This window comes from Cyrtonyx montezumae, unplaced genomic scaffold, assembly GCF_038088225.1.
Source record: "Cyrtonyx montezumae isolate F1298 unplaced genomic scaffold, pur_monq_1.0 scaffold_18, whole genome shotgun sequence".
Taxonomy (NCBI): Eukaryota; Metazoa; Chordata; class Aves; order Galliformes; family Odontophoridae; genus Cyrtonyx; species Cyrtonyx montezumae.
This window is the reverse complement of record NW_027071914.1, coordinates 13,545,643-13,573,228: the sequence shown is the minus strand read 5'-3', so window position 1 is coordinate 13,573,228 and position 27,586 is coordinate 13,545,643. Positions and strand designations below refer to the sequence as shown.

The window sequence follows — 27,586 nt, the reverse complement described above, 5'->3', positions numbered from 1 at the left end:
ATTACAAAATAATAATAAAGAAGACCACTCAGCAAACACGTCAGCATTACCATTGTTCATGGATACGTTTACGGTTATTGCTCTGGATTTGGTTGGGATGAAACCATTTTTTAATGGCATCATTTTGGAAATGGTTCTGCTGGAAGGAACGGCCGTGTGTGTGTGTGTATGTTTCCCTGTACAGCTCTCAGCTCGTGTACAAAAATGAACAAACAGTTCATCAGCAGTATTGCCAGTACAGTCGCTCCCTGTCTGGAAGGATGCCGTGCCATGCTCACACTCACTTCTTCCATACAGAGCTTGAGTACACACATGACATTTTTATGTTCCCCCCGCTTGAACTTGTGCGCTGATACATAAACAAAGAGGAGAATCGACGCCCTGCATCGTGCCCCTGTGTATGCAAACACAGAAGTTGCCCTGCTCATCTCAGCCAGCTGCACGAGCGGATGCCAGGTGGCCATGATCCAGGTTTCCGCAGATCAAAACCCAACCTGAGAAGTGCACTGCAGACAACCAAGCTTTAGCACACAGCACAGAGCATGTCTCAGGCCACCGTTCTCAACATCAGCTCAGCTGCCTGGGCTGCCCTCAAACAATGCCTCAGCAATGCCTCATATTTCTACAGCTTGCTCAGGCGTGGATCACCTTTGCGAGGCCGGGCAGTGGGCAGGGGCAGTTCCAGCTTTCTGCCTAAATGCACAGTGTAGCCAGCTTTTATGATTAGATTCGGTTTTCCAAATCCTATGGCCATTTGGAATCACTCTGAATTGAATCAAAGCAGTCAGTGATTTCAAAGTGTTATGTCCTGCTATTATAAACAGAGTGGAGCATCTGAATGGTCAGCATCGAGTCAGTAATAAAGCAAAGTACCACACAGCATTTAGGTTTCAGCTGAGCTTTTTGAGGGGCTGATGAGAACAGCCCTTCCACATACATACAGTCCTTCCACACACAAACTTTTGACTCTATCACCCACACAGTTCATTATCACTTATTACACATGTTAAAGTAGCACCATGATCGTTGTACAAGTTTAAAAAGAAGATGTAGTCCCTGCTTGCAGTTACCTGTAAGGAAGTGGTGGGTACTGGTTATAACCTAAAAACTAAAGAAGAGGAAAATGGTTATCTGCTAACGAATAACCAATGTTATACTTGAATGCATTTGTTCTAGTCTGAAACCCTTTGACTTATAGAGAAATTACTTCCTCCTTCCTATCCTCCGAGCATCACGTTGCAAAATAAACAGTACTGTGTCAATTGGAACCTGATAGATTTTTTAAATAATAATGCAATATCTTTTTTCTTTAAGTGTGATAAAGCCCTCTAAAAGATGCACCTCAGCAGGAACGAAACGGGGGGATAGGCAACACGCATTAAACAGAGGTAAAATGAGTCCAGCTTCTTCAGTTCAGCTTTCAATGTTGGGTGTAGGAGGTCTTTAAGGAATACCATAGACACTCTGCGACCTCCTCAGATCTGCTGAGATTCACAGTAAGAAGAACAAGTGGCAGGAATAGTAACTAAGCAAGAGTCACACTTCGGATTGTTCTCTGTAAAAACTCATGGGATCTGCACAGCTCTCCCACGCTGATGTGATCTGTATGTGACATACATGAATACATATGAGCGAGTGATGTTTTCATCCACTGGAAGCTTCTACCTGTTGCAGTCAGTGCTTTGTTCAACAAGGCTGGCGGACTGCTAATGTAAGATTAAGCTCTTCTTTCTTCATTCAGCAATTAACCAGATTGCTGCTGTGTCTGATTTAATTTTATAATCCTCTGAGGGTTTCAAGAGCTGCTGTCTGAAGCACCTGCTTCTGAAATATTCGTGTCTATTTTTTTTTCTTTTTCACACTTCTTCCATTCTCTCCTGCAGTACCACGGTCCTCCACACTCCCGATTTTCTTACATTTTCCTTCAGAGGCAAAAGCTACAGTGATCCTGGTGCAGTTTGGGCACAGCCACAAATAGTCTGTTTGTCCTTCCTCTCTGTCTCAGAGTTAGAAAAGCGTCCTTGTGCACAGTTCAGTTGATTTCAGCGGATGAATCCAGTTCATCCATCACGTTAGGCAGTCAAAAATAAAAAATTAAAAAAAAAAAGAAGGAAAAAAAAAGCCAACAAAAAACTCAAACTAAAGAATTTGTCTAAATCCCAAACAGGCATCTTTGGAATCAGTAGTGCAAAATGTTTGCGGATTTCTTTTCTCTGACTTACTGCAATAATCTCTCAATCTTCAAGTCTTTCCTAAAATAGTGGATCTGTAAATTTAAAACATAAGAACGATGAAAGGGTGCCATGGTTTTTAGTAATTACAAAGCACGCTGGCTTTTTTGTTTTGCTTGGACATCACTGCCTTCAGGTTCTCATTTACACCACACCACGCCACGTCTCCCAGAAGAGACACAGACTGCAGGAGGATTCCATTAATCTCACAGGCCTCTACTGCATGGCTGCAGCACTGCAGAAACACACGGGTGGAGAATGATGTCCTTTAAATGGTGGGTAATTTGAGAGTAAGATTAGCTTTTATCAGTGCAGCTCCAGCTCGTAAATCAGTCATACATGGAAGAGACCTCCATCAGAGGTCACGCTTCCAATGCCAGCACTTTACAGGCTTTGCATATCAGAGCAGTGTTTTGGAAGTACTTTAGAACCGAGCTGATAAAATGAGCAGTTACCTTAAGGATTTCCATCTGTCTTTTTCTGTCTGGTTTTCTGGACTTTCACTTTCATACGAAGCCAGATATAAACCTGGAAAAGGTAAAAATACGTTTTTTCAACAGGAACAGTAAAACCCTATGTCTCTGCATTCATGTATGTCCTGCACTGTAACACAAAGCAAGGACGACTTGTTGTAAGTTCATGGCTCATCACATCACTGGCAATCAGCAGGACTCTGGTGCTTAGTTTACATTTCCACCTTTGGAAATCTGTTAGGTTAGTTTTGATGGAACAGGAGCCCAGAGTCGCAACATGTTAGCACAACCTGCTTATAATAATGTCAAACAGTTAAATGATCTCCATTAAAAAACGAGAGAGCTGATATTGGAGCAGATAAACTTGTTACATTTAACACTATTCCCATCACTTAACACAACTTAATCTTCCTCAATCTCTTTAAGGACTAAGGGGAAATGATATCTTAAATGAATAGAAAACAGCCTCAAGATAAGATTGAGTTACAGAAGCCAGAGATGGAAAACAGTAGAAGAAAATAAAAAGTTCTCCTTTTCTGCAAAACTCTGCAATGCAGGGTGAATTTTATGGTAGCAACATGCACCCAGGCTGTACAGCTTCCTTTATGCAGGCTGGTGGTGCACTGATGTCTCACTGTTTAAAAATTAAGCAGGCTATAATTTACACTCACGTGTATTTCCTCATTTAGCTGCTTAGTGATGCTTAATTCTTTAATGCAGGAACCACCTCACTATTCAAGTCTGTGCTATAATTCAAGCACATTTTAATATTAAACTGTTGGGCTACTGCTCCTATGCACAGTAACAATCCTAGTGCAGCTGTATGGCACACACCAGTGCAGCATCTGTCCAATATATTCTCACATCTTTCACTCAGTGTGAATCTTTCTGCTCAGCACTTTCCCCCTGGGTAGCAGGAGAGGCCTGCTCTGGCTTCTAAAAAGGGCATCTAGTGAAAACAGTATGAACATAGCAAGGATACGGGAGAGAAAATATGCAAACAATTAGTGGGTTGAGGTCACCCTTTCTTGGCTCACCACCCTGAAATCTGCACTTTTAAACACCATTTGTGACTCGACTTTCACTTCGTGTCCCTTCAGAGCCTGAATGCAGAACAAATGCCTCCACACTGTCTCCTTTCAATACATATTACTTCAATCACATTCATTATCCCATTTTGGCAGCTGTTTCTCTTAGTGTTTAGGCAGGACTTTTGAGACGTTTAGTGTTCTAGTGTAGTCTTTGAAAAGCTGTCTGGTGTGATTAACTTGGATCAGTACAGAAAAGTGTCTAAAGAATCAAAGAAGAATAAACCCAACAACAGAACGGCCTATGGGAACATAGCTGAAGACGGTTCCTGTGCATGATAACACACCAAAAAACATCTGACATGGAACAGTACCAAATGGCACAGCTGGTTGAGGTGGACAGCAAATTGAAAGAGGAAAAGAGAAGGCACAGAGGACTAAAAAGTCGATCGGAAAAACAGTTTCAGAACAGCTTTTACACAGCTGCAGGATAAGTCAATAACTAGAAAAGATTTTTCTTCAAAATCCTTTTCTGTAGCTATTTTTCTGCGGTAGTGAAGGAGGTTCAGCTGAACAACCATAGCCTCAAGTTGTGTGCACTGAATGGAAGACAGTATTGGTTTGCAGAAGAGATGAGCCCTGGCTCCATCCATCACTGCATGAATTTGGCTAAGGGACAGCTGACATTCAGCGCAGCCCACAGCACGGTTCTGTGGCCTCTTGATTTCAAACACAGGGCCACCATGACAACTTCCGAGATAGCAGTGCCTTCTGGACAAGCTATGGACTAGAGAGAAGGAATCAGGCAGCAGCTCCACAGGGTAGAGGGCTTTATGTGCAAAAGCATGTTGATAGTCTGGGGATAATCAACAAGCTGTGTGACAGGAAAGCTAGGAAGGAAATGGGACCGAGATCACCTGAGATGGGTCAAGATGTTAACAGTAGTGATAAAGAGACACATTTTCAGTGATCAGAGATTGCACAGTCTTACCATCTTCAGTAAAAATGGGAGCAGTGTGCAGGTAGTGGATGATGTTAGCGTCTTGTTCAAAGGGACATTCCACTTGTTTCCATGTTATAAATTCTCCTACTTGCTTTGCCAGTTCCAGGAATTTCTGTAAACATAAACCCATTCTGTTCAGATACAGTTCTATTATGTCACTTAAAGCAACCACAATCCGAGCAGCAGATCAGGATGTAGGGTCCCTGACCACGAGGACACGAGGAAAAAGGAGTCCTGTATCTTTTACATGGGTGGACTTTCACTGCTCGTTTGCTGGGGAAAGAGGGAGGAAAGGGTGTGCTCCTTCTTGCAAGGGGTCTCAGTTTGTACTTAAGTGAAAATGTATCCACAAACAAAGCAATGGGTTACACATAAGAACAGGGCATAAACTTTGAGGGACCAGAATTGGACACGTTACTTAAAGTGGAGCAGCTCCAATCCCTCACAACTCTTTAGGCCTTCTAACAGGAAACACACATGGCAAAAATCTTCTGATATAACTCGAGGGGATGCCAGGCTCTATCTTATGCACTACTCAGTATCTCACAATGACCACAGCAGAAGGACAAATGTAACGCAGCTGACCAAAGAGATGATTTACAAAGAATCCGAGAGCCAAAGAACTGCTTTCTCATTGCCACAGGGCAGCTCTTATGAAAGCACTTCATCTCTACTCCCACCAGAAGGCAAGAACACAGCAACTGCAGTGCACAGCACAATGTAAGAACGTGAGTGCCTACACACAGCCACTAGCAACAAGGTGCACGGATCTAAAACCATCCTCCCCAGCACAAAGCAACCACTCAGGGTGTGGAGCTACCTGGTGCTGGGGGGGAACATTCTGCTTTAGCTGATAGAAATACTTCTGGGTAAAACACAGAGCAATCCTTACACCAAAGGCATGACAGACTCTGCGCTGTCTGTAATTCTGCTTGTATTCTAATCTTTCTCTAATGACCACAATTAATTTGTCTTACTTTGTCAAGTCTTAAAATTAAAAGTTAATTACAAGACGGATAAAATGTATTATGAAGCATTTTACACTGATTTGTCTACATATGCAAGGAGAATACCTTTTTCCTTGTTTCCTGAAAGTCATCCTCCCCTCCAAGCCAAACATATAATCACGCATACTGCTGACATTGCATTTCCAGCAGCCAACCCACATGAAGCGAGTCAGAATGGTCCATCTGTAATGTTTCTATAAAATGTATACATTATTTCTTTCAGAAAACATTCTGAGAGTGGTTTAACCTTCAAGCGGCCACTTGAGGTTGTCCCTTTTGGTATGTCCAGCCGTTGCTGGGCTGCACTGAAATCACAGGCAAACAATCTTAGATAGCACTATCAGAATGAGGTAAAAACATTTTTCAGATCTTACTTCAAAGTTGACATGTCCGTTTGGGAGGCGATTAGCACATCCTTCATTCAAAAAATAAATGTCTTTGATCAATAGGCTGAAGAAGGGGATCACAATCTGTGAAGAGAAATGGTGACACTATTATCTTTTCTGTTCAGTATTTTCTCTGCATGAAAGAAGAATTCAGTCAGGAGAGAGGAGAAAAAAATAAGTATTTACTTTTTGGGCAATTAAAAAGTGGTGGAGTGAGAGGCAAGCAAAAGGGCAATGGGGTAAAGATACACCCTCAGCCATCAGGAGAACGAACACTGAAATGAGCATGAGCTGAAAGCAAGGGTCACTGAGCAGACTGACATGCTAAGAAAATATTAACAACCCAGTTCATTAACTCCCAGTACATCCACTGCATCATTGTCTGATGATGAGATCAGACAGCAAAGAACAACAAAACAACTGCACAACCCTTCCTCTCTCTGTTGGGTCATTGCAAGCAAAGCTGTTGCATACACAAACTGAGCAACTTAAAGGCAGCTGAGAAACAAAGAACCAAAGAACCACTGCTATCTCTGAACAAGGAAAATGGTCTTATAAAGTCAGAAGATGCTCACAGAGCTGGAGCCAGGCCCCGACCCTCAGCTAGAAATCACTGCCAGGTTCTGTGTATATTTTGCAGACAGATATGAGATTGTACTGCTCTGCACTGCCTGGGAGCCAGGTCACCATCATTAGAGGTTCTGAACATAGACTAAGAGCCTTTCTGGGAGAAAGTATATTAATGTGGGCTACATGCCATGCTAATACAGCTACAAAGCCACCAGTCAGCTCACAGTGTGGGCAGAGCTTGTTCTCATCTGCATCCGAAAGGAAGCAAAGCCGTTCCCTAGAATACCAATTCTCCACAGGTTTCCAGGGTATTTCTGTCTTTGGGTCAGTATTTATTTCCCTAATAAAAATACGTGGCCCCGCATGCTTTGTTTTCCCAATCTCTGTAATAAAAGCAACAAAAGTGGATATAGTTAAATTTTGGCGTTGGCTTCAATCCAAACTAAAATCCTAGCAGAAAATCTGGGCTAGTGCCAGAAACTCAAATCTCACTCCCTTTTGATTCTCCCCGAACCATCCAACCCACCCACATGCTGAAGGACAATTGCCTCCTGCAGAAAGAAGAAAGCTAATGAGCTCAGACAACGTTCTTCCTCCAAAGTATCACATGGCAACGACACTCAGCACTGCGCTGTACATCCTCCCAACGTTTCAAAGCCAACCAGAGCAATGTCATTAGCACTACGCAGGGTGTCCCAGTGGAACGACTTCATTCTGGATTTGGCAGAGGTCAGCTGAGTGCACAGACAAAACCAGTTCCCAACTAGGATACCAAATTCCACATGAAACATCCTCCCTCTGTACTGCCAGCTCTCTCCCCCTGCACTTGGGCAGCTTTATTTCTGCACTCCCTTGCGTCCCAGGCAGATGGCTGAGGCATCTTCCACGCGTGCTTCTGTGGTGGCCATTTGTTGGGAAGTGGGGCAGAGGGGACTGGGATCTCAAACTGCCATAAGCATAGCTCAATTTGAGGAAAAATATTTTCTTCAACGTGAAGGCTTTGCTGCAAGATTGCCACAGAGCAAGGCAACACTTTCTATTAACCAAGTGATCATTTTCCTTTAATTTTATTCAAAGTCAATAAAATAAATAACGAATAATCTGGCTTGCAATAAGCAACAAAATTCCTTAATTCTTTTCAGAACAACTCAGCACACCCCTTTGCAGCTGAGTCAGCCTGTGACCAGCTGCTGATCTCATTTCCCTGTAACTGCTGTGAGATTCCATTAGCTTCAGCAGATTTACATCAAATTTACAGGGATGTGAGATCAGCATTTGCCCTCTCTCCCCTAGTGAAAGAACATCCAATTCCGTGTTATGCAGTTCATGCAGTATCTGCCTAGGCCACGCTCTGTGTGCTGATCTCCCATTTATGACTATGAGCAGTTCCACTGTTAAAAACAAACTCTTTCACAAGACAGAGAATAGAATGGAGAAGTAAGAAAATGAACATGAAATATTCAGGCACAAAACAGTAGGATGCTGCACTAACATCTCCTGAATCCAGTCAGAAAGGTTTGTATCTGCCACGGACACGGGTGATTCAGTCCTTGCTCAGCACAATAGCAACACAAGCAAATGAAATGAAAATGCATCAGGACAGATTTTCACCCCAAATTTGCTGCAGTGGGTCCAGACCAGACTCTTTTGCGTGGCTTGCAGTAAGTCATCTTCTCTAATGTAAGTGGAGAACCACCTCATCACCTCTGAGTGCTGTGGCCTTTGCTCTGTATCTCAAATCACAGACTGTACAATAGGGGCTTGTCTGCACAGAGAAACTGCCTGGCACGGCTGCAACAAAGTGCAGCTCCACCTGGGCCTGCCAGGATGATGCTCCATACCAAAGTAAAAGTCATTTTAGTCTGGAAAACCTTTGCCTCTGATTTATCAGTCTAAACAATGTGAATTTTCAACAGGTAGAGATGCTTGCAACATCCACTCTGCGTGTTCTGCCTGCCCTAGCTTCCTGACAGCCACCCCACAAAAGCCCTCTGATGCATTTCAAACCACTTCCAGCTGCAGATTTACATTTCCAGTTGCATTCCCATGGAAAAATGGACAGCAATGCATCGAGTGTTTCAGTCGTGCTCTCCGTAGGGATGCACAGCATTGATGTGGGGGTACAGATGTTGTCACACCTACCTTCTCCCTATTGCTGTGAGCAGTGAGGGACCTGTGAGCAGCCCCCCGCAATGCTGTTCTGTAGTTATAGAAGTTACCAGTGGGGTCCATCTGGTGCTGGGTATACAAAAGACAACACATTGGTTAGAAAGCAGCCTGGGTCCTCTGAAGACAGCTTTGCCCTTGGTTGTACCAAAACTTGAACAGAGCCAAATCCACATACACATAAAAGCCCGTGAGTCACTAGCAAACAACACTGGCATTGGCATGAGAACTGTTGCTTGTACATCAGCCACTCTTCACTTCCTGTTTTGAATATCTTTTTGTATGTAACGTCCAAGTGCTCTGCTTCCTCTCTACACACCAGCAGCTTCACACTTTCCTCACTACCCCTCAGATACCTAACTTCAGATGCAACCCTCTGCCTGTGCAATGTGTCTACAGACATCTCATACCCAGATAACAATGTGGAAATTCACAAACATACAAAAAAAAATACAATTCAAGGAGCACGTCTTTATTTATTTATTTACTTACTTCAAGAATGAAAAATTTGGCTGTTTTTACTTTTGACCAAGTCTTCTTTAACCTGGACACAGGACTCATGTTCATTCCAGCTGTGAAAGAAGAGAAAAAAACAGCCACGGGTGAGAGTCAGGCTTCTCCTCTTCCTTCTGCTACAGCCCACGGAGACACCTGGTCAGGAGCTGTACTTACAAATGATTGCCATCAGTGAGTTAAAGTTCCCTATGTTAAAGCACTCTCGGGCAACATCGATGAAGAATTCAATGACTTGTGCTCGCTGTTTCTTTTTTGCAGGCTGTAAATTAAAACAAGTATTTGTAGTGAGCATACACAGAACTGCAGGGCGGATCAGGCTGAGCGATACTTTGTGATTTAAACCCACGTTTTAACTGGGATGGAATCACCCCACTCTTCCAAAGACCTTCAGGTGGCAATGCTTTCCAGTCCCCAGCTATGCAGGACATCTACCCCAGTACTAATCCTCCCTTCAAAGGAGAAAACATTCATTTTGATGAGGCCAAGTTAACTAAACCCAAGTCTGCCACGTTTAAAAACACAACAAAACAGTAACAAACAACAACCACAGCTCAGTAATGGGCAGCAGGACAGAAAGCTATGCAATGGGAATTTACACGCACAGCAGAGCCTCAGGATGACAGATAACAAATACTGCTCCACTAGAATATTTTCCAGCAGGAACCTCACAGGATAATTTGAGGCACTTTTTCCTCTTTTTCTCCCTGCAGGATTCATTATTCCACACCGTGTTCCTTCTACATCAGTAGAACAGTGTATCCCCCGTGTGTTGCCAGCTCTGTTTTGTAATGTTTGCCATTTATCAGGTTGCTCCTGTGAATGCAGCATTACTATAACTTACTGTCAGATGCTCAGCTAAGTCAGAAGAAATAAACCCCCAGGTTTGCTTTTTAGTGCACCACCTCAAACCGTGCCTCCTACTTCCCACTTACCATGCAAATTTCTGTTGCTACGAGGTAGCAGAGCCTATTGAACCACTTCACATAGGCCTCAAGGTTACTGGTCTTCTGGTCACTGAAACAAGGCTGGGGAGAAAAAACACACACAGACATGTAACTGCAGTTCAATTAGCTGCCTGATGGCAAAATACCTCTTACACAAAGGTAATCACACATCCCTCATGTACAGAGAAGACTGTGTCTTAGCAGAAGAAAAAAGGCAAAAGAAATAACAGTTCTAGCTGCTTCTCGATGGGAAAAAAATACTCTCTTGAGTATTCAGGATAATAGTTGAGCTGCTGAGCCCCAGCTCTGTCCTGCTGGCTGCACTGGGGCGGGTTGCTTACACACAAGGGAGACTTCACCAGTAAGAATCGCTGCAAAGAAGCACTTTTTTCACTTCTTATATGAAACTAAATTCCCACAGCTCATATGGTGGTGGGAGCAGATACTTGGCTGAACTCCTGCAGGTACTTTGACATCCACAGGTAGTTTGACTTCAGTGGAGAGGCAGGATAGCTCACGCAGCCTGAAGACACTGCTGGGCATTATAAGAACTCTGCTCCTTTCTCCAGCCCTAAAGTCTGAGATTCTCCATCTGGGACACACTGCTCTCCAGAATCACATGAACTCAGTGAACATTCAACAGTATCCACTAGGGGGTATCAGAGAATACCACATTTTTGTACTGTTGAGATAATCGTCTCCCTGAGCTGCCAGAAATACGTGCTGCTAAGAAGAAAAACACAGTGCACAAACAGACCCACGAATGTCAATGGAACTACCCACATAACGTCAGTTAGGTGCCTGATACCTCAGACTTCATGTTACATTAGATACCTTACATTAAGATTCTTTGAATTAAGGTAATTCAAAAGAAATATCTCCCTGCAATTCTGTACACAGGCACACTTAGAAAGAGAGGTCACAGTACGATGGTACCAGGAGGCCAACCTGAAGCCTGATGTTCACAGCCATCTTACGGGAAGGCTGTATCTACAATAAATAAATCAAGGTATAGAAGCATCTCAAAAAGAAACATTGGCGGGCACCACGTGAATGTCAGACTACAAGAAATCCCAAAGCAGCCCCACTCTACCCATAGCAGTTATTTTTCTTGCACGCTGTGGTTTATTTTGTTCCCTGCAACGGCAGAAAAAGTACACAGAACCATGGTTTTGTTCTGAATATAGGATTTCCATCACAGCACTGCTGCTCTGTGCCACGGCATAAGCACCACAGCTAATGCCACAGAACTTGGGGAAAGCGTGCACATTTCATGTTGAAGCAGATTGCCTTTTAAAGGTTAAGCTTTATAAATGGCAACAACATTTAGCACCTCCCTAGCATCTCCCATCTGCAGCTCTCCAAGTGCTTGATAAACATTCATAAATGAAACCCCCTGAAGCCTTTGTGCAAGAACGATCTCTACGATGATCTTCACCTGGAGGGAATACAGAGCAGAGCCAAAGCCCAGAGTCACAGGCCAGGTAGGGTCACTGCACATAAGGTCTGTGCTGCTGTGCACGATGCTCTGCCAGGTCCCACACAATCTCTCAGCTACAACACACCGTGGTACAGAGGATCTTCCAAGTCATCACTGGGACCTCTGCTCAGCCCAGGGAGAGGGTGCAGACAACTTGCAGACTACCCCTGCTTCCACCAGCTTGCTGACCTGAAGCCCACTAATTCTTAGTGTCATATCTTCCATGAAGATGGTAAGGCAATTTTTGCTGTACTAAGTAGAGCCTATTTGGAAGAAGACATTGCCTTGAACTTAGAAGGCAATGCAGTGATGCATCCCTGCTTTGACTTTTGCTCTCTACCTCTCATTCAAATCCTTCCTGTCCACCTTAGCTGATGTTTCTTCATGTTTCTCTTCATATCTTGGTATTACTCTGCTCCAGCACTGCATTTCAAATTCTAGACAAATTCTACACAAGGCTACAGCCACTGTGCCTACTTCAGCTTATTACAAAACTTGCCCTTCTTCCTCTTAGCATCCTTTTCCCTGTGTGGCTTTATGCAGTTTGGCTTCATTCACTGCTGCCTCCCTCCTATTCTTCCAAAATTCACTCAAGATTCAGAGCCTCCATTTGATCTCTTTCATTCTACTTCATAACAGAGATGATGACTTCCCGAGACACTTGTTCATTTTCAATCTGGTCCCTCACGTTCACAGCAGGTTGCTGAAATCTCAGCTCTGGCTGCCTTGATATTTCACGTTTCTGACACACCTTTGTCACGCAGGGGTTCTTTCCTAATGGATGTGATCAATGCTCTGAATACCTGAGACACCAGCTCTGCGCATTCCCCCCTCCCTGAACTGAACTGCAGAACGTCTGTAACTCCAGCACGAGATGGAGAGAGCCCAAGGCTGCACAAAATGTCTGTCCACGCCTCCCTTCACCATTACAAGTTACTTTGGTGCTCTTTGGGAAACATTTTAAAAAGAAGTCTTCCTCTATCTAATGATGCAGTTTTACCATTGATATATGATCTCTGTGGGAGCCCTGGTGTGGTTCTGGGGAAGATTTTTCCATCCTCTTTCTTTTTTGCCAGCATATGAAATGCCAGACTCTTGCTCTCCAGCTGGAAGTCTCTTTCCTTACCAAAGCACTGATTGAAATGCTGCTTCAAACCCCACTGGAAACCATGGAGAGACTCCAACTGGCTTCCAAGAACTCCGGATGAAGCCCTGCTCAGGCCCTTCATTCTCTGCAGTGCTCTGGGTTAAAAGCTATTGTGTGTAGAGAAAAGAAGGTTGATTCACGATGCACTGACTCATTACTGTGGTGTCTGGGCTCACACCGTGGCCATTACATCATGTCCAGAGTCCTTACGCCTTTAACATTACAGAGAGACATTCCCAGGTTCTGAGCAGCTACAAGCCATCTGCCCCGGCCAAATCAGCTGAAGAGGAAAGGTTGAAGGCCAGAACTTCAGTGCGTAGGCCAGTCCCTGGGACGTACTCTCACCATGAAGGAATGGCAATGACCTGCCAGCCAGAGCTCCACCAGCAGGTCCTTCCTTGCTGTGAGAATGCAGCTCTGCCAGTCAGCCCGCCCTGGTGATGCCCCACGCCTGCTCTCATGGATTCTATCACATTATTCATCACTTATTGTAGGAGACATTTTGTATGTGGACAGAACATACCTTGGTGCCATCCAGAGGGTCCTTATGTACAAACGCCTGCACGAACTCCTCAGGTCCAATGTGACTTAGCCTCTCCTGTTAGAGGGACAGAAAAGAGAAACGGGAAGAAATCAGAAAGCACTTCAGGATGTCTGTTGTTTCTCTTCGTAAAATGTTCCCACAATCTTTAAGTTCTGAATGGTGTTCTTAAAACCAATTTTAATACTGATAAGAATGATGAGAGTTATTTCAGTAGAAAGAAGAAAATGAGAGCATGTCTTGTGACTGAGGAGTCACAGCAAGAGCTCTCTTCACTGCTCAGAGAGAAAGGTGCTGATGCACGAGGCCTCACCAGGCAGCCAGGACCTCAGCTCTGTGCTTGGAGCTGCCACGGACCTACAGCGACCCAGCATTTCTCAATGGCTGCATTCCCCAGTTGTTCCAATGGCAGAAATACTGTGCTCTGGTAACCATAGCAATCCGCTGTCAGCTGCGCAGGGCTCTGACCCTGCCTCCCTACCCAGCAAAGCTCAGGTGATGCCCTGGGGGGCTGGCTCTGTGCCCCTGGGGATGCACGTACTTTTATTACAGTCACTGCTTACACTGGAGAGCATCCCAGGTGTTACCCAAAACAAGAGTGAATAAAGCACCCAGATCTCTCTCAGTCCATCTCCTGAACAAATGCGGCAGCTTCAGTCAGAGCAGCAGCCACTGTTCAGGAAGGACAGTGGTTTTATTCCTCTGCATCAGGACTAAAAGACCACAGTGGGTGTTATGTACTAGAAAAAGTATGTTGTCACTCACAATCCTGCCTCTGCGGGAGCTCCCTTGGTTGTGCACCTTGCTGACACAAGAGGAAGGGAATCTCACGACGCTGTTTCGTGGAAGGTTTACTCAGTGCTGGCAATGACAGCCTTGCAGGAGCCAAGCAGCTGTCAGTGCTTCTGCAATGCCAGGGCAGGTGTGCTGGGGTGTCACAGCAAAGTATGCTGACTGCCAGCACAGCTCTGCCACAGCCAGTGGGAACTCGGCTATTTCTCTGAGATTTGGTATCTATCACATTGATTGACCTAAAAGTACTGAGAAAAGTATGTGAAGTAAGCTGTGGTGTTTTACAGCAGTCATGGTTAATTATAATAGCTGCCACTGAGCCTCTTCAGCCCGTGTCTTAATGAACTAGGCCCTCAGGGACATGTTTTCAAATATGCTCCTTAACTCCCTTTGACTTCTGCTTCTGCCCATTAGCACAATTCAGTTCAGGCTATGAAAACGAGACAGGAGATCACTTACATTGTCTACAAAAGGAAGAATCCAGCAGCTGTGACTGAGCTAGAGATGGGCAGCCCAGCCCAGAACAGCCCAGGAGTCAGCAGATGGGAGCTGGTTTCCTTGATATCCCTGCTTGGCATGTTTCTCTTGAGCAATTTAATTCTCTTTTGTACACTTTTTTTCTCCAGCCCATTACTGTATAGGCTCCAAAATGCTCTGGTATAAAAGCTGAGTCATTAGAATGATCCCCAGGTTACCAGATATCAAAGGCAGTATTTTTAATGACACAGGAAATATGTCCCTTCCTATTTTGACATTCCCTTTAACACGCTTATTAGAAAAATATTTGCAGTAGATTGTAGGTCACACAAGGTATTTCAGTAGAGATATTTTGGAATTCATACAGCCTAATCTTAGGACATTCAAGTAGCACTAAAATCAGTGGTAGTTTTGAGTAAGCAAAAATGTTATGGCTGTTCTTGGGGTAGTTCTCTTTTCTACTCACCGTGCCACTGCTAACTGTACAGAGCTCTTATATAAAAATAACTATTAATAAATAAAGAAATACTTCTTGCTAATAAATAAGCACCAGACAGTTTCAGTGCAATGTATTTGGTGTACCTGATGCAGTAAGTGAAAGTAGAGAGCAGTGATTAAAGTGGTATGGAACTCTCTGGCTGCATGTTTTAAAAGTGTAATCTGAATATAGGGAATCCTTGGAGGACACTTGTATTGTAAAGAAAAGGAAAAGCAAAAAAACAACTCCAGGCAAAAGGACTTGTACTTTCTGCCTTAAACTGTATAAAGCTAAGAGAGCCAAAGATGCATGCTGTGAAAAATAACCAAGGTAAGAAGATGATGGGTTCCTGAGTTATTCCACTTCCTCACAAATACAATATGAGCTACATTCAGAATCCCCAAAGTTAATGCCACAACATTCCCTCCAAACCACAGTCCACTTCGTGGTTAATTTTTCCAGCCTTCTTCTCTGGAATCAACAGTGCCCACAGGAGGACAGGGAGCAGAGAGCCATCAGAGTACCAAATGCTGCAGATGGCAGCAGTAATGCTTTGTGTTCTTTTGTGAACAGCCACGGAGGACCTGAACATGGCAGAAAGGTGTGCAACACAACACTGTGGTGAAGATCTTGGTACTGCAGAGGGTGTGTTTACCACCCAAAGTCCTTTGGAGAGTGGACTGCAGTCCAAGGAAGGAAACAGCAGGACTCTGTTTGGGAGTGGGGAGCGCTGCTAGTATCTGCACACCCTGTGAGCACACCTTGCTCAAAGTAGCAAAGGGCAAAAAGAAAAATGCTGGAGGCAGCTCTGACGCTTTATGTATCTGTGGGAATGTATTTGAGTTAGGATTTCTTCCCAATTAACAAAAGGGCTAATGATCAGCCATTTCAATATCATTTTATGGCTCGAAGCAAGTACCTTACAGAAGCCTTCCTCACCTTCCTGGAATAAACATTCACACTTAACAACAAAGCAAGCTGAAAAGGTAAAGTGACGTGCCCCAGGATGCACAGGAACACTCTGATAATTTCTTGCTTCCCAGGCATCTCTTCACCTTTCAGACCCTGCCTCCTCCTGCAGTGCTGATGCAATGCGATGTGCTGCAGCAGTGTGGACACGTTCAGGCTGTGTCTGGAATACTCAGCAGCTGACGGCTTAAAATAATATCTCTGACTGCAAAAGTTGGAAACCATTCCCACGTACCAGCTCCACATGTGTCAGCTGCTGAGCCAGAGTGTAAGGGTCACTGCAGACGCTCAGGATTTCTCTCTGTATTGACGGGGGTTTACTTTTAAAGGCAACCAGCTTATCAGAGACGGCAGCATTGATCTTGACAATCCCTTCTTGCCCATGGCTGAGGGTGGCGAGCTTCTGATTCAGGGTCTGCAAAAGCTGATTCATCTTTTTCCAGTAGGCCTGGAGAGACAGGGAGAGAGAGAAACGTAAACCACCCACAGAACTCGATGAAGGTATGCTTTTATGCTACGTTTTACCTTCTGCAAAGTATTCCTAAGCCAGCAACAGGTTATCATTTTATTTTCAACATGCCTATTTCAGAACAATCAGTTGGCTTAATTACAGTTCTGTGCTCCAGACCACAGAAACAGACTGCAGCCTGGAGAAAAGGCAAGCATGGCTGGTGGGCTGGGCTGGCACTAATACTCGCTTACTCCTGCCAACAGCAGTGCTGCAGGAATCAGAGGAGACGGAATGCTACAACGTGAGTTATTCCAGCTTTCTGGAGCAGAGCAGCTTTTGCTGCCCATCCTTTATGTCAGTGACGGGTTGCCTGAGAACTCTACCTGTTAAGAGTTGCTAGTCAACTCTCACTCACTGAGAATACAAAGTGTTTGTAAGGCTTTTCTCTCTGTCCTTCTTTGCTGAGAGCACCTGAAGCACACTGTTACTTTTTACCCGGTTGGGGTGGCTCTAAGTATTTAATATCCAAAATGTTAATTGCTAGTGGAAGACGCTCATAAGATATTCCAGGCACAGCCACGTGCTCAGCAGGATGATCATTACTAAGTTGTGCAGGTTCCTCTCAGAGATGGAGCAGCTCTTTGCAGGAAAAGAGTGGAGCTCCTGGCCATGGAGGATGGGTAGATAAAAGTGCTTTCAACTCCTCATGACTGACAGATGCAGACATTATAAAACTGAGAGAGAACTGGTGGATGGGCTCTGAAAACAAGGATTAATTGGAAAAGTCCTTGGGCTAAAACTTCACACGGGGTACAGGTGTACCATACTGAGGTGTTCCTCGACAGCAAGGCCTGGTGGGCTTTCCCAGCCAAAGAGGCATCAGGCGTGGGTATGACAGCTCAATTTCAGAGAGCAGTCACTTGGGAAAACAGCTTCCAGGCTGGCCTACTATCAGCTCCAGTGCCAGCACAGAGTGGGGAAACACTCTGGCTGCCAACAAGTGGGATAACTCCTCGCTCTTCACCCAAGCAGATTTCAGTACCGTCAAGCTGCCAGTAACATCAGCTTGGAATATGCCAGTGTGAAACCAGAGCTGAAACTCCCCTCTTCTGTTACATCTGTACTGTACAGCAGACATACACCCTGGCACTCTCTATGCAGTTCTTATCATCACATCAGGGACTTGGCTGTGGTTTGCCATCTCATGACGGCCAACACACACCTGTGTCACAGCCCAAGCTGCACGCAGCCCAGTGCACGCTTGGGAATGGTTTAGAAATACTCTGTGTCTTCTCCAGATTTTTGTAGGCTGTAGGTAGTCTTAGTCTTCAGTTTTGGCTGAGTTCACCCAAGGAAGATGTTCTCTTGAGCCAGGCTGAAGCATGGGCCAGAGAAGCAGTATATGGACAGGCTATCTTGCAAAACAGAGTCGTAAATAAAGCAATGACCTAGAAGGTAGGAGGGACTTGTCTTGGAGAACATCCATGCAGGTTTCAAAATCACAGAGGAGTTAAAATCAAGTAAGGAAGATGTAGGAACAAATCACTGCAATCGTTTTTTTAGAGGATAAAAATTGTTCTTTCAGTTCGTGATATATACTGACTCCAAGGAAAACAGACTGCTGGTCTTCTTCATGCAATTCCTCACCCAAAAAGACGGTTCAGATTTTTGATTTACAAAGGCCATGCTGGACTCAAACTACTGAATTCCATCTAAGTATTTCCCCAGTTTACATTGAGGTGTGTTTGCAAAACTCAGCATGGCTTATCAAGTCCTGTAAGTAGAATGCTATTTTCAGTGGAAATTCAGATAAGGAAATATTCTGGCATTTTGTAAACACGGAAATTGATTGGGGATGCTAAAGTGAAAGTCCTCTGCAGAATATAAAGCATTTGGCTAAAAAACTTTCAGCTGAAAACCCAGTTCTCTTTCAAAAATGAGTTTGGATAAGAAATCTTTGCCTATCACATTCTTCACTGATTGGATGAAAAGCCAAAAAGCAGAATTGTTTGAATGACACTGATGTTTAGTGAGTCTTTCAATAAACAGTCATCAAGAGATCTACTTTCATCCCGTTTCATAGGGAATATGGCACAGAAAGACAGATACAGACAACAGTAACCAAATGTCTGAGTAACCCAACCAGGTAACAGAACCAAATAAGAGACAGATAATGGATATGGAAAACGTAACTCACAGAGCAGAGTCCTTGAGGAGACCCACCTAGAAACCCCATTGTGTGTTGAGGGAGAAAAGGTTAATCCTGTTTTTGCCATTCTAAAAGCACTTCCTGCTTTCTTTACATTATGTTCACTAATTGAAAACAATATTGTTCATTACCTTCAGCGTGCTGATAATTGCCTTGCCACAAAGCAGCCCCCCATTGCACAGGAGCTGCACGCTGGACTCTATCATCTATTTCACCATGCTGCCACATTAACAGTCAAAAGTAGCATACTTCTGTTTAATATTAAAAGCAAATGTTTCATTCTTAACTGGGAAAGTTTCTCTGAAGATGGCAGGCATCAGCAGGTGGCTTAGGAGCTCAAATTTTAATTAAAATTTCTAACTCTAAATGCAAATCACAGCACTCACCAAGAAATGCTTCTCAGCACGGACACCTTTATAAGCACATCACAGAGCCTTTGGAAAGTGGACTCTACAAAGGACAGAAGCATACACTGCAGGGGAAAATCCTGCATTAACCTACATGGACTAGATGACCTCACAAATCTTTCAATCTTTAATTTCTATGATCCACAACAGGAACAAGTTTTTTCCAAACAACTAATGGGCATGACCACTCTCCTGTGCTGCTCCTTAAAAAAAAAATTATATCTGCAGGATATGAGCTGTTCCTTAAATTAATTATTGATTTTGCTCAGGCATAATCACTTGCAATTATAGTTCCTAGTAGTATTTGTAAAACAATTATTTGAAGCTAGTCCAGTCAGAGGTCCCCTGGAGCACCCATGAACATCAGTGTGCAGCTGTGGACCCTCCAGAGCAAAGGTGTGCAGCACTGGTCCAAGTCAGGCAAATAAAGGCCTGCTTTGTCTGCAGAAGGCTGATCTTCACCAGCTATAGCTCTCTTCCAGGGCAGCAACATAATGTGAAGCAGCTGCCTTTAGAAGGGTTTTCTCTCTGCCCATAAAACCTCTATGGGCTGCTTCCCTCTTTTCAGTAGACATGACCTGGAAAGGTCTGTACAGGTTTCTCTCACTTCAGATGCTGATGACCTTTTTGGTGGTTGGCAAGTTCATTACCAGGGAGAATTCTGACAGCTCTAATCAATGAAGCTGAGGTCACCATGGCTGCTTCTGGCAGCCCTTTTAGTTTCCTTCACCTCCAGGGGAGCACCACGCAGCTTCTCCTTCCCATCCCCCATCCCTGCAGGCCTGAGCCATGCCAGCCTACAGCCCCCCAGAGCTGCCTGCCCTGATGCCAGCCCAGCCCAAAAGCAGCTGTTTCAACTTCTCTCCTGTTTCATGTGGGTAGGAGGGTTCAATTCCCTTTTTGTTACGCTGAACCTCATTCCTTCTTTGGACCCTCTCTCTTTTGACCTTATGGGTGCTGTGCTTTTTGTTATACTGAATTGCATGCATCTGAAGCCAGGTCTGGTGCAACCCATGGTTAACCTAGAAGTAATTAGAGACTCTCTATACGCTATTTGCTCTAATCCTTGTTATTTTCATGGACTTTGTTGTGCTTTTAATGTTTCTGAATTAATCTATGGGTTTCAGCCACCTGAGACTACAAGCAGGTCTCCCAGATGTTCTGTTCCCCCTCTCCTGCTCTGCCACACACACAGCTCATTTATCTAACACCAAGACCTACCATCTAAACTGAGTTTCTGCCCAGAGGGTCACACACTGCTGTCATCTGCCACTTCTGTGCTCCCAGAGAAGTTACACATCCATAAATATGCATCTTTTTAAAGGTAAGAACCATCCCTTGCTATCACATGGCATCAGCAAAACACACTGCATTCAACTGGAGCTGTCTTGGCCCATAGATCACATGGACTTTGATGGGGATCCCAGTGGCATCAGTGCGCTGTTCTGTGTCTGCCTGCCTGCTGTCTGGGTGCCAGCTCTACATCAACCAGCTCAAGCACAGCGCCTGTGAACTCTCTCAGAAAGGACAGGAATGCATAAACCAAACCCATCTGATTCACTAATGAAAAAGATGACAAAATGCAAAGATCACATCAGAAGTTACCAGACACAAAAGGTAAAAAATGGGGAAAAAAAACAACCCTTGGTGATTCCACTTTCACAACCACTCATTTTCTTAGAGACAGAAAGGCTTTGTCAGGTACCTTCAAGCCAACAATCATCTTTTTTAGCTCCACAACATCACCTGATGACTGGCTGCTTCTTCCTCTCCTCATGTACTGTATCAGACACCCTGAAGTGCTCCCTGAGCCACTGCTTGTGCAGGGTGGTTGCTCTGAAGTCATGGTACTTCACTCTTCTAGACCGTGACTTGGGAGAGCGCACTGCTGTTGCTGTTTGAATTCTAACCAGGCTCTGTCTATGCTGTGTCTCAGATCTTCTATCTTTAAGGTGGGAATAGTGTACCTTTAGAAAGCAAGGTGCAGTGGATGAGTCCTATTGATCACTCTGATGTGTCCCCATGTCACTACCACAAGAGAGACGTGGTTTTCAGGGATTAAAACCACTACAGGTTTTAACCATTAGAGGAGAACAAAACTGTAAGAGTTCCCAGGCAGATTTCCCAGAGAAAGTGGAAAACATCAGGAAGAAAAGGAACAGCCAAGAGGGAAAACTGAGGTTAACACTTCCACACAGTGCCCCAAGTCACACATCCTCACCTCATCGCACGGGGCTATCCTGTGGATCATGTCTTTCAGATGGCCAATCATCCGCTCCTCCTGAAAGTCATACGGGAACGTTTCTGTCCACTCCGTCAGCAACTGTAAGATTTTGGGTCCAAATTTTCTGATCCGTGCCTGAAACGGAAACCAGAATAATGCACAGGGATTGAAATATGCTTACACATCGAAGTCCCAGCAACTGTGTATCCCATTTTCAAAGGAGGCACTTACAGTTGCACCTACAAAATCTGTGCACGTGCAAACAAATAGTGCAGTGCACACATGACACATTCTGGCATGCAAATATACCAGTACGTAGGTGCATACACGACTATCTGTCTTACATGCAGATTTAAGTATTCTGCACATGCAGTCGGTCTGTTTGTGGCTGGCTGGACATTTTGTTGGTGCAACCTTTGTACCTGTCTTAAAAACAACCACGTGTTCTTCCTTTTTGAACTCACAACCCTCCTATCCTTTCATCCTCTCACAAAAAATAAACCTGACTGTAGTTTATTTCTTGACCAACAGAGTGGTGAGTCTTCTGCTTCTTTTCTTTCTGTCTGGATGAAGAAAAAAACACCTCAGTGATTGGTGGCAGACACAACACGAGGAAGAGCAGATGGGCACTCCAGCACTTCAGCAGCTTTACCTGAACTAGTGATAACGTTGCTCTTCTCCTACATGAGCTTAAGGTCATGGTAAGACAAGGACACTCACTCACAACACACAGCTGGTGCCCACTTCGCTTTTGGTGTGTTTTATCTGAGGATGCAGCAGCAAGAATAGTCAGGATGATACAGGGCAAGGAGGGAAATGTGGGGCACAGCACAACTGGTGCCTTAGCATTATCTCAACAGACAGCCAGTGCAGCTGCTTCCAAAGCTTTCATCCTCTGTTATCCAAGAACAAGGGAAAAGGAAATTGCGTTAAACAAGAAACTGCATTTTTATTTACAGAAAACACAGACCAAAACAAACAGCCTTCTTCTGCATCCTACGTGCTGTAGCTGAAGTATACCCTGTAATCAGGGAAAATTATACTCTTGAGTCTGCTTTTCAGCCAAGGTGGTTGAAATGCGTATTTCAGCTTTCCACCAACAACAGGTTTCAATGAACCACATCTCTAAAAATAACTGCTGTCAGCTAGCATTAAGCTCACTCTCAAAGCCCAGCAGGTGGCTGCTAAAGGGAAAGCTTTATTGGAAGCTGCAAAGGTCTGGGGAGACATTTGCTCCAGCTGGACAAACTGCTATTCTGAACTGAAGGAGAGGACGTTGTGCAAGTCACAGGACATGGCTCAGGGGATGGGAGGTCACTTGTGTGCAAAGTTTCCAAGCCAGGCCCACTCACAGTAACATCAGATCAGCTGCATCCACCACCTGCACATTACTGCAGGGATGTCCAAGATGTACATTCACTTTAGGCACTCTGCAGGTTCTTCATAATGCTCCTAATTTCTTGAAACGAGCAGTAAAACTTCGGAACACTCACACTGCCATTCTCCTGAATTTGCATCCTGGGATGGCATCAGAGAACAGAATCCATCACACCTCAAAAAAAGAAATTGTCTTGGACGCTGCACCTCACACGGATAGTTCTAAGTCACACTGCACATGCAGCCCACGTGCTGGGCTTCCACGTAGTCTGGCTGGTTGTACTGCGTAGTGAGGGCAGAGATCCTGTTACTCATGTGAACAGTTCCCTGGGAGAAAACAAGCACACGTGTTCAGGGGAAGGAGCATTTTGATGTCACTGGGTTTCAAAGCTGGGAAGGCTGATCCTGAAAATCATTCCAGAACGTCAGGTTCTTGGTTGGAAAATTGCGAGCGATGCACGTCCTTCTCCTTTTCACTGCACTCAAGATGCAGCTCCTGTTCCAGGCATCGTACTGGAGAGGTCTTCATCAGTGCCCTGAGGAGAGCTCAGGTGGAATCTGCCACTGAATGGGATCCAGTGGCATCCATCTGCACCGCAGTGCCTGTGGGACTGCCAGGGGCTGCATGTCTGTTACTGTGCACTGTACCAGTCTGCACAGTGGCTTGGGCAAAACAGGAGGAGAGGAGACACAATAACAGCTTGGATTTGCTCGTTCTGTTAGCTTGTCATAGCCTCACTACTGCTTCAGCTCGTTCCTGGGGTGCCAGACAGCGCCGCTCTGCAGCACGGCCGTGCAGACAATCTGTCAGTGCTGGCAGTGAGGGCTTAGTGGGGAGCTGCATGCTGCCGTGCGGCGTTCACTGTGACAGGTAAGGCCAAGGGGAACCGTCACATTCTGCACCAGGAGCAAGGAAGAGCGGATGCATGAAGTAAAAGGGGGAGAGGTGTGCTGACATCTGCAACTGACAGCGCGTGAGGTTTACGTCCTACCTCCTTGCAACCTGCAGGCTTCATCAAAGCCTTAAAGAAGTTAAGAAGGAAAGTCACCTGGGAAGACTGAGATGGAGGAAAGGGAAATTAGAAGGAGATCTGAAGTGACTGATGCCTGGAGCGTTGCTCTTGGACACGGATACTAAGATGCCTCAATGTCAGGATCTCAGCAACAACCACTGTTATAAGAAAGTTTTGTTTGATTCAAAGCCGCACACAGGATCACCAGACTCTGCCTGCTGAAAATGATAAACTAACCTTGTCCAGCACAGGGTCGTCCAGCCGCTGCTGCTCAATGCACTTGTGACAAACTCGGGACAAAAGCTCGTGGGGTTCAATGAAGAGTCTGGAACTCAGCAGGAATGTAAAGATATAGGCCTTCTGTGGGAGAGAAACAAGCAGACCTACTATAAGCCAATCGCTCCGTGCTTGTATTTCCACTGGAACAGATAGGACAGAGCTGAGTGTCCAAAAGGCAGAAGGATTCCTGGCCCTTAAAATGGATCTGGTTACAATGGGTGCAGGAAGCAGCAGCATCTCCTACCTCCACAACAAAGCTGGCCCAGGTGTTGGAGACAGCAGCACCAGGAATGCACAGAGACCAGTGCAGACTCAGACATCCCTTTGCTGTACTGAATTGTGAGCTCAGAAACCATGGGGTCAATCACATCCTGTTTCTGCCCTGGAGTCTCACCCTGCCTCCCTTAGGGAACACTGCATTTATTCTGCTAACTCCCCAACATTTCTATCAGCCAAACTATGCCACGTGCAGCCTTCCATCTGAAAGCTGAGGGGAGCAGGCCTGCTGGATAAATCCTTGGACTATTTAAAGTATTCCTGCAGTGAAATTAAAATACATGCATGCATCTTCAGTCATCTGCTTCCCATCCCCTCCTGGTGCCTGGATTATCTTCTTTCCCCCAGACCTAGCCATGTTCCTGAGCAGCGGGTGTAATATTTCATATCACATATTGCCTAATGAAAATCTCACAGCCTAATCTGCCCATTACCTATTTTACTGCCTTTCTGTTCTCTTATAATTAACATGCTTCTTTATTACTTATTTTTAGCTGATCAGAAATTGAGCTGTGGGTAATTTAAAACATGCTGTCTGCTCTGCATTGATAACTTTAGTAGACCTCTAAACTGCCTAGAAGTCAATGCTACTCTGGTGCTTTGAAATGCAAGCCTTTCCATGGAGACATATTAGCACTTGAAAGTCTTCCTGTAAAACTCTGTTCTGAATTCCACTGAGTATGTGCAGAATCTGGTGAAGTCAACAGCTTTCAGGACCAGAAACCTGCTTCCAGTATGGATCCCCTCATTACTGGTGAAGAAACACTGAGTATTTGCTGACGGAGTGAGGATTAGGATCTGTGTCCCATTGTCCAGAACCTGCAAAGTCATTGTGAAGCCATCAGAAGTGTTTCTGCTGTCACTGAGGAAAAGCTTTGTACCTGCAGTGACACCTGGACACCTTCAACAGCTGCTGAAATTCAGCTCATTGAAAACCAGTTCAGACTCAAAGTTTTTTTTGTTTCAGCCTTCATCTAACTGTCCCTGGGATGCAGTGCTATTTTCTAAGTTCTCCTACTGATAAATCACTAATTCACTGTCACCATGGGGTTTTTTTTTTCCTCCATTCTCTTATTTCAAAGTAGCATCAACTTTGGGATCTACTTTTTCATGGAAACAAATCCAGAATGGTGGAACAGCATTTAAAGCAGTGCATTCATTTACCCAGCTCTTAAATAACCCCTCTTAATTCAAAACCAAGCACATTTGCGCTTTTGCATAAAGCACTACCTCGATTCATCAAAATTAAACTGTTTATTATACTGTGAATTGCTTACCTCAGGGTAGTAATCAGTGGTAGGTATGAGATGCTGGATTAGAGCATCCAGAGATGCTGAGGTAAGGTTTCCATCCTGGAAGATAAGTCCTCCTTGTTCATCTTCTTTTGAAGTATGTAGATGAGGGCTGAAGCTACATGGGGTAAACATACTGGTAGAACTCAGCGTTTGGGGCATGCCTTCCTGCAACAGAGGATAGCTCACGTCAGGCAAAGATCTATCAGATTCACAGCCACAGCTGTATTCTGGTTGCTTGGAAAATCAGAAGCCACTGATGAGAATTTCCTGTTTGCAAAATTAACATTATCCTTTCATTACATCTCCTTTTAGAGCTGTCATTACTGGATCACACCTGTGGTTGGAAGTGCAGAGGAAAATGGGCCATTTTGGTTTATACCTTTGGTACAGAAGATGACAGTGGCTGCTCCAGACAAGAGCTCTCTGTCAGCTTCTCTTTCTGCCACCAGCCCCACGCAGGAGAGACGGGACACCTGGGACCTGGATTTGGGAGGTTCTCAAGGAGAGCAGAGCTGAGGTGCTGATTCAATCCTCTGCCCCTTTGAGAATGCAGGGAGGATTTACGGTGAGAGAAGGAGAGAGAAGGGGTGCATCCCTGACAGAGCCATCCGAGTGGGCAAGGAGCAGCAGGAGCAGATGTCAAGTGGAGGAGGATGGAAAAACAGAAAGAGTTGGAGGGAGCAGAGAACAAGTGAGCTCACCAAGAGATAAAAGGGCAAAGAAAAGAGAAGCGAGGAAAAGGGAGAAGGCAGACACCTACTTCTGGAGCCTGATAGTCGATCCTAGATCTATACTTAGGGACTAAATATATGCTTCAGAAAGATCCTGAGCACTCACTGACCTCACGAGAGCTGCAGAGTTCTCAGCACCTTTGGAAAGCAGGCCGGGCAAGCTTTGAGCATTGAGCACAAGCTCTGAGTCCAACCACAGCCTAACCATACTGCCCTAACTGACAACCCACTGCTAAACCATGTTCCTGAGCACCACATCCAGTTTTTAAACACATTCACATTGAGCAAAGCCGTTCTGCTTTTTTCTTTTTGAGATGGAGTGGAGGGAGAACAGATCACTCCCTGAAGGTTTGGAAGCATCTCTGGTTGCCTCCAAAATGTCCCCTAAGAAGCTGCTCTCAACCACAGGCTGGGTGAGGGACAGGGACTGGGGAAAGGAAAGTGCACATGCACTCCCAGGTCAGCAAATGCATCGTGCAGAACAAGGGCCTTCAAACACACGAAGCCCCTTTGGCCTGACCAGAGCTTGGGCCCTGAGGAGAAGGGCAGCATGGCTGCAGGCCAGGCAGGGTGAGAAGCTCTGGGAGATGCTGGGAAGTTGGGCTGTATGGGCAAAACTCATGACATCATCCTCTCAAGGAGCATCTTCTGCAGGCTGGGAGCATGGGATGCCTCTGGGCTTTGCAATCATGCAACCAGGAATCAAAATGTCAAAACCAACCAATCCCTGCCTCGACTGAAAAGCAAAACAGATCTCAGGGATTTTAGTTTAAAGATCAGAATATCTAAATGTCATTCCAGCTAGAAGGGAAGTTGAAGTGTTTAGTTTTAATAAACATGCAGATGTGGCAGTAAATAAAGCTCAGAATAAGCAACTGCTGCTTTCTGTACACATCTCAGACTTCTGTGTAGTAAATGGCAAAGACTGCCAAATCCCATTTGTTACTCCTAACACACGCTATGTTACATCTTGTTTCTATGGCAATAATCCCAACAAAGATTACGAGTCCATAAAGATCAAGAAATAAATCTCATGGACATACTGCTGTCTAGATGAGGGGAAGAAAAAGTTAGAACAGCTGTGAACTTCCAGGACACATCCAGGCTTCGGTGTGA

The 27,586-nt window shown here is 44.8% G+C and overlaps 1 protein-coding gene across 2 annotated transcripts in view; it reads right to left on the bottom strand.

Moving 5' to 3' along the window:
* Nucleotides 1-854: 854 nt before the first annotated feature.
* The window catches only part of RASGEF1C (RasGEF domain family member 1C), a 65,190-nt gene continuing 38,458 nt past the window's right edge, over nt 855-27,586 (bottom strand). Inside the window, exons 2-15 of one of the 2 annotated variants that reach the window (XM_065734804.1) lie at nt 25,722-25,904; nt 24,127-24,249; nt 23,869-23,934; nt 21,497-21,634; nt 16,444-16,656; nt 13,475-13,549; nt 10,313-10,405; nt 9,537-9,639; nt 9,357-9,436; nt 8,841-8,936; nt 6,117-6,212; nt 4,724-4,847; nt 2,687-2,759; nt 855-2,266 (exon numbers count right to left, since the gene is read on the bottom strand). In XM_065734804.1, the coding sequence (XP_065590876.1) occupies nt 2,242-2,266; nt 2,687-2,759; nt 4,724-4,847; nt 6,117-6,212; nt 8,841-8,936; nt 9,357-9,436; nt 9,537-9,639; nt 10,313-10,405; nt 13,475-13,549; nt 16,444-16,656; nt 21,497-21,634; nt 23,869-23,934; nt 24,127-24,249; nt 25,722-25,904 (1,488 nt within the window). In that variant the 3' untranslated portion in view covers nt 855-2,241. The remainder of the gene's footprint in view (nt 2,267-2,686; nt 2,760-4,723; nt 4,848-6,116; nt 6,213-8,840; nt 8,937-9,356; nt 9,437-9,536; nt 9,640-10,312; nt 10,406-13,474; nt 13,550-16,443; nt 16,657-21,496; nt 21,635-23,868; nt 23,935-24,126; nt 24,250-25,721; nt 25,905-27,586) is intronic. The other variant, XM_065734803.1, reaches the window with a different exon arrangement.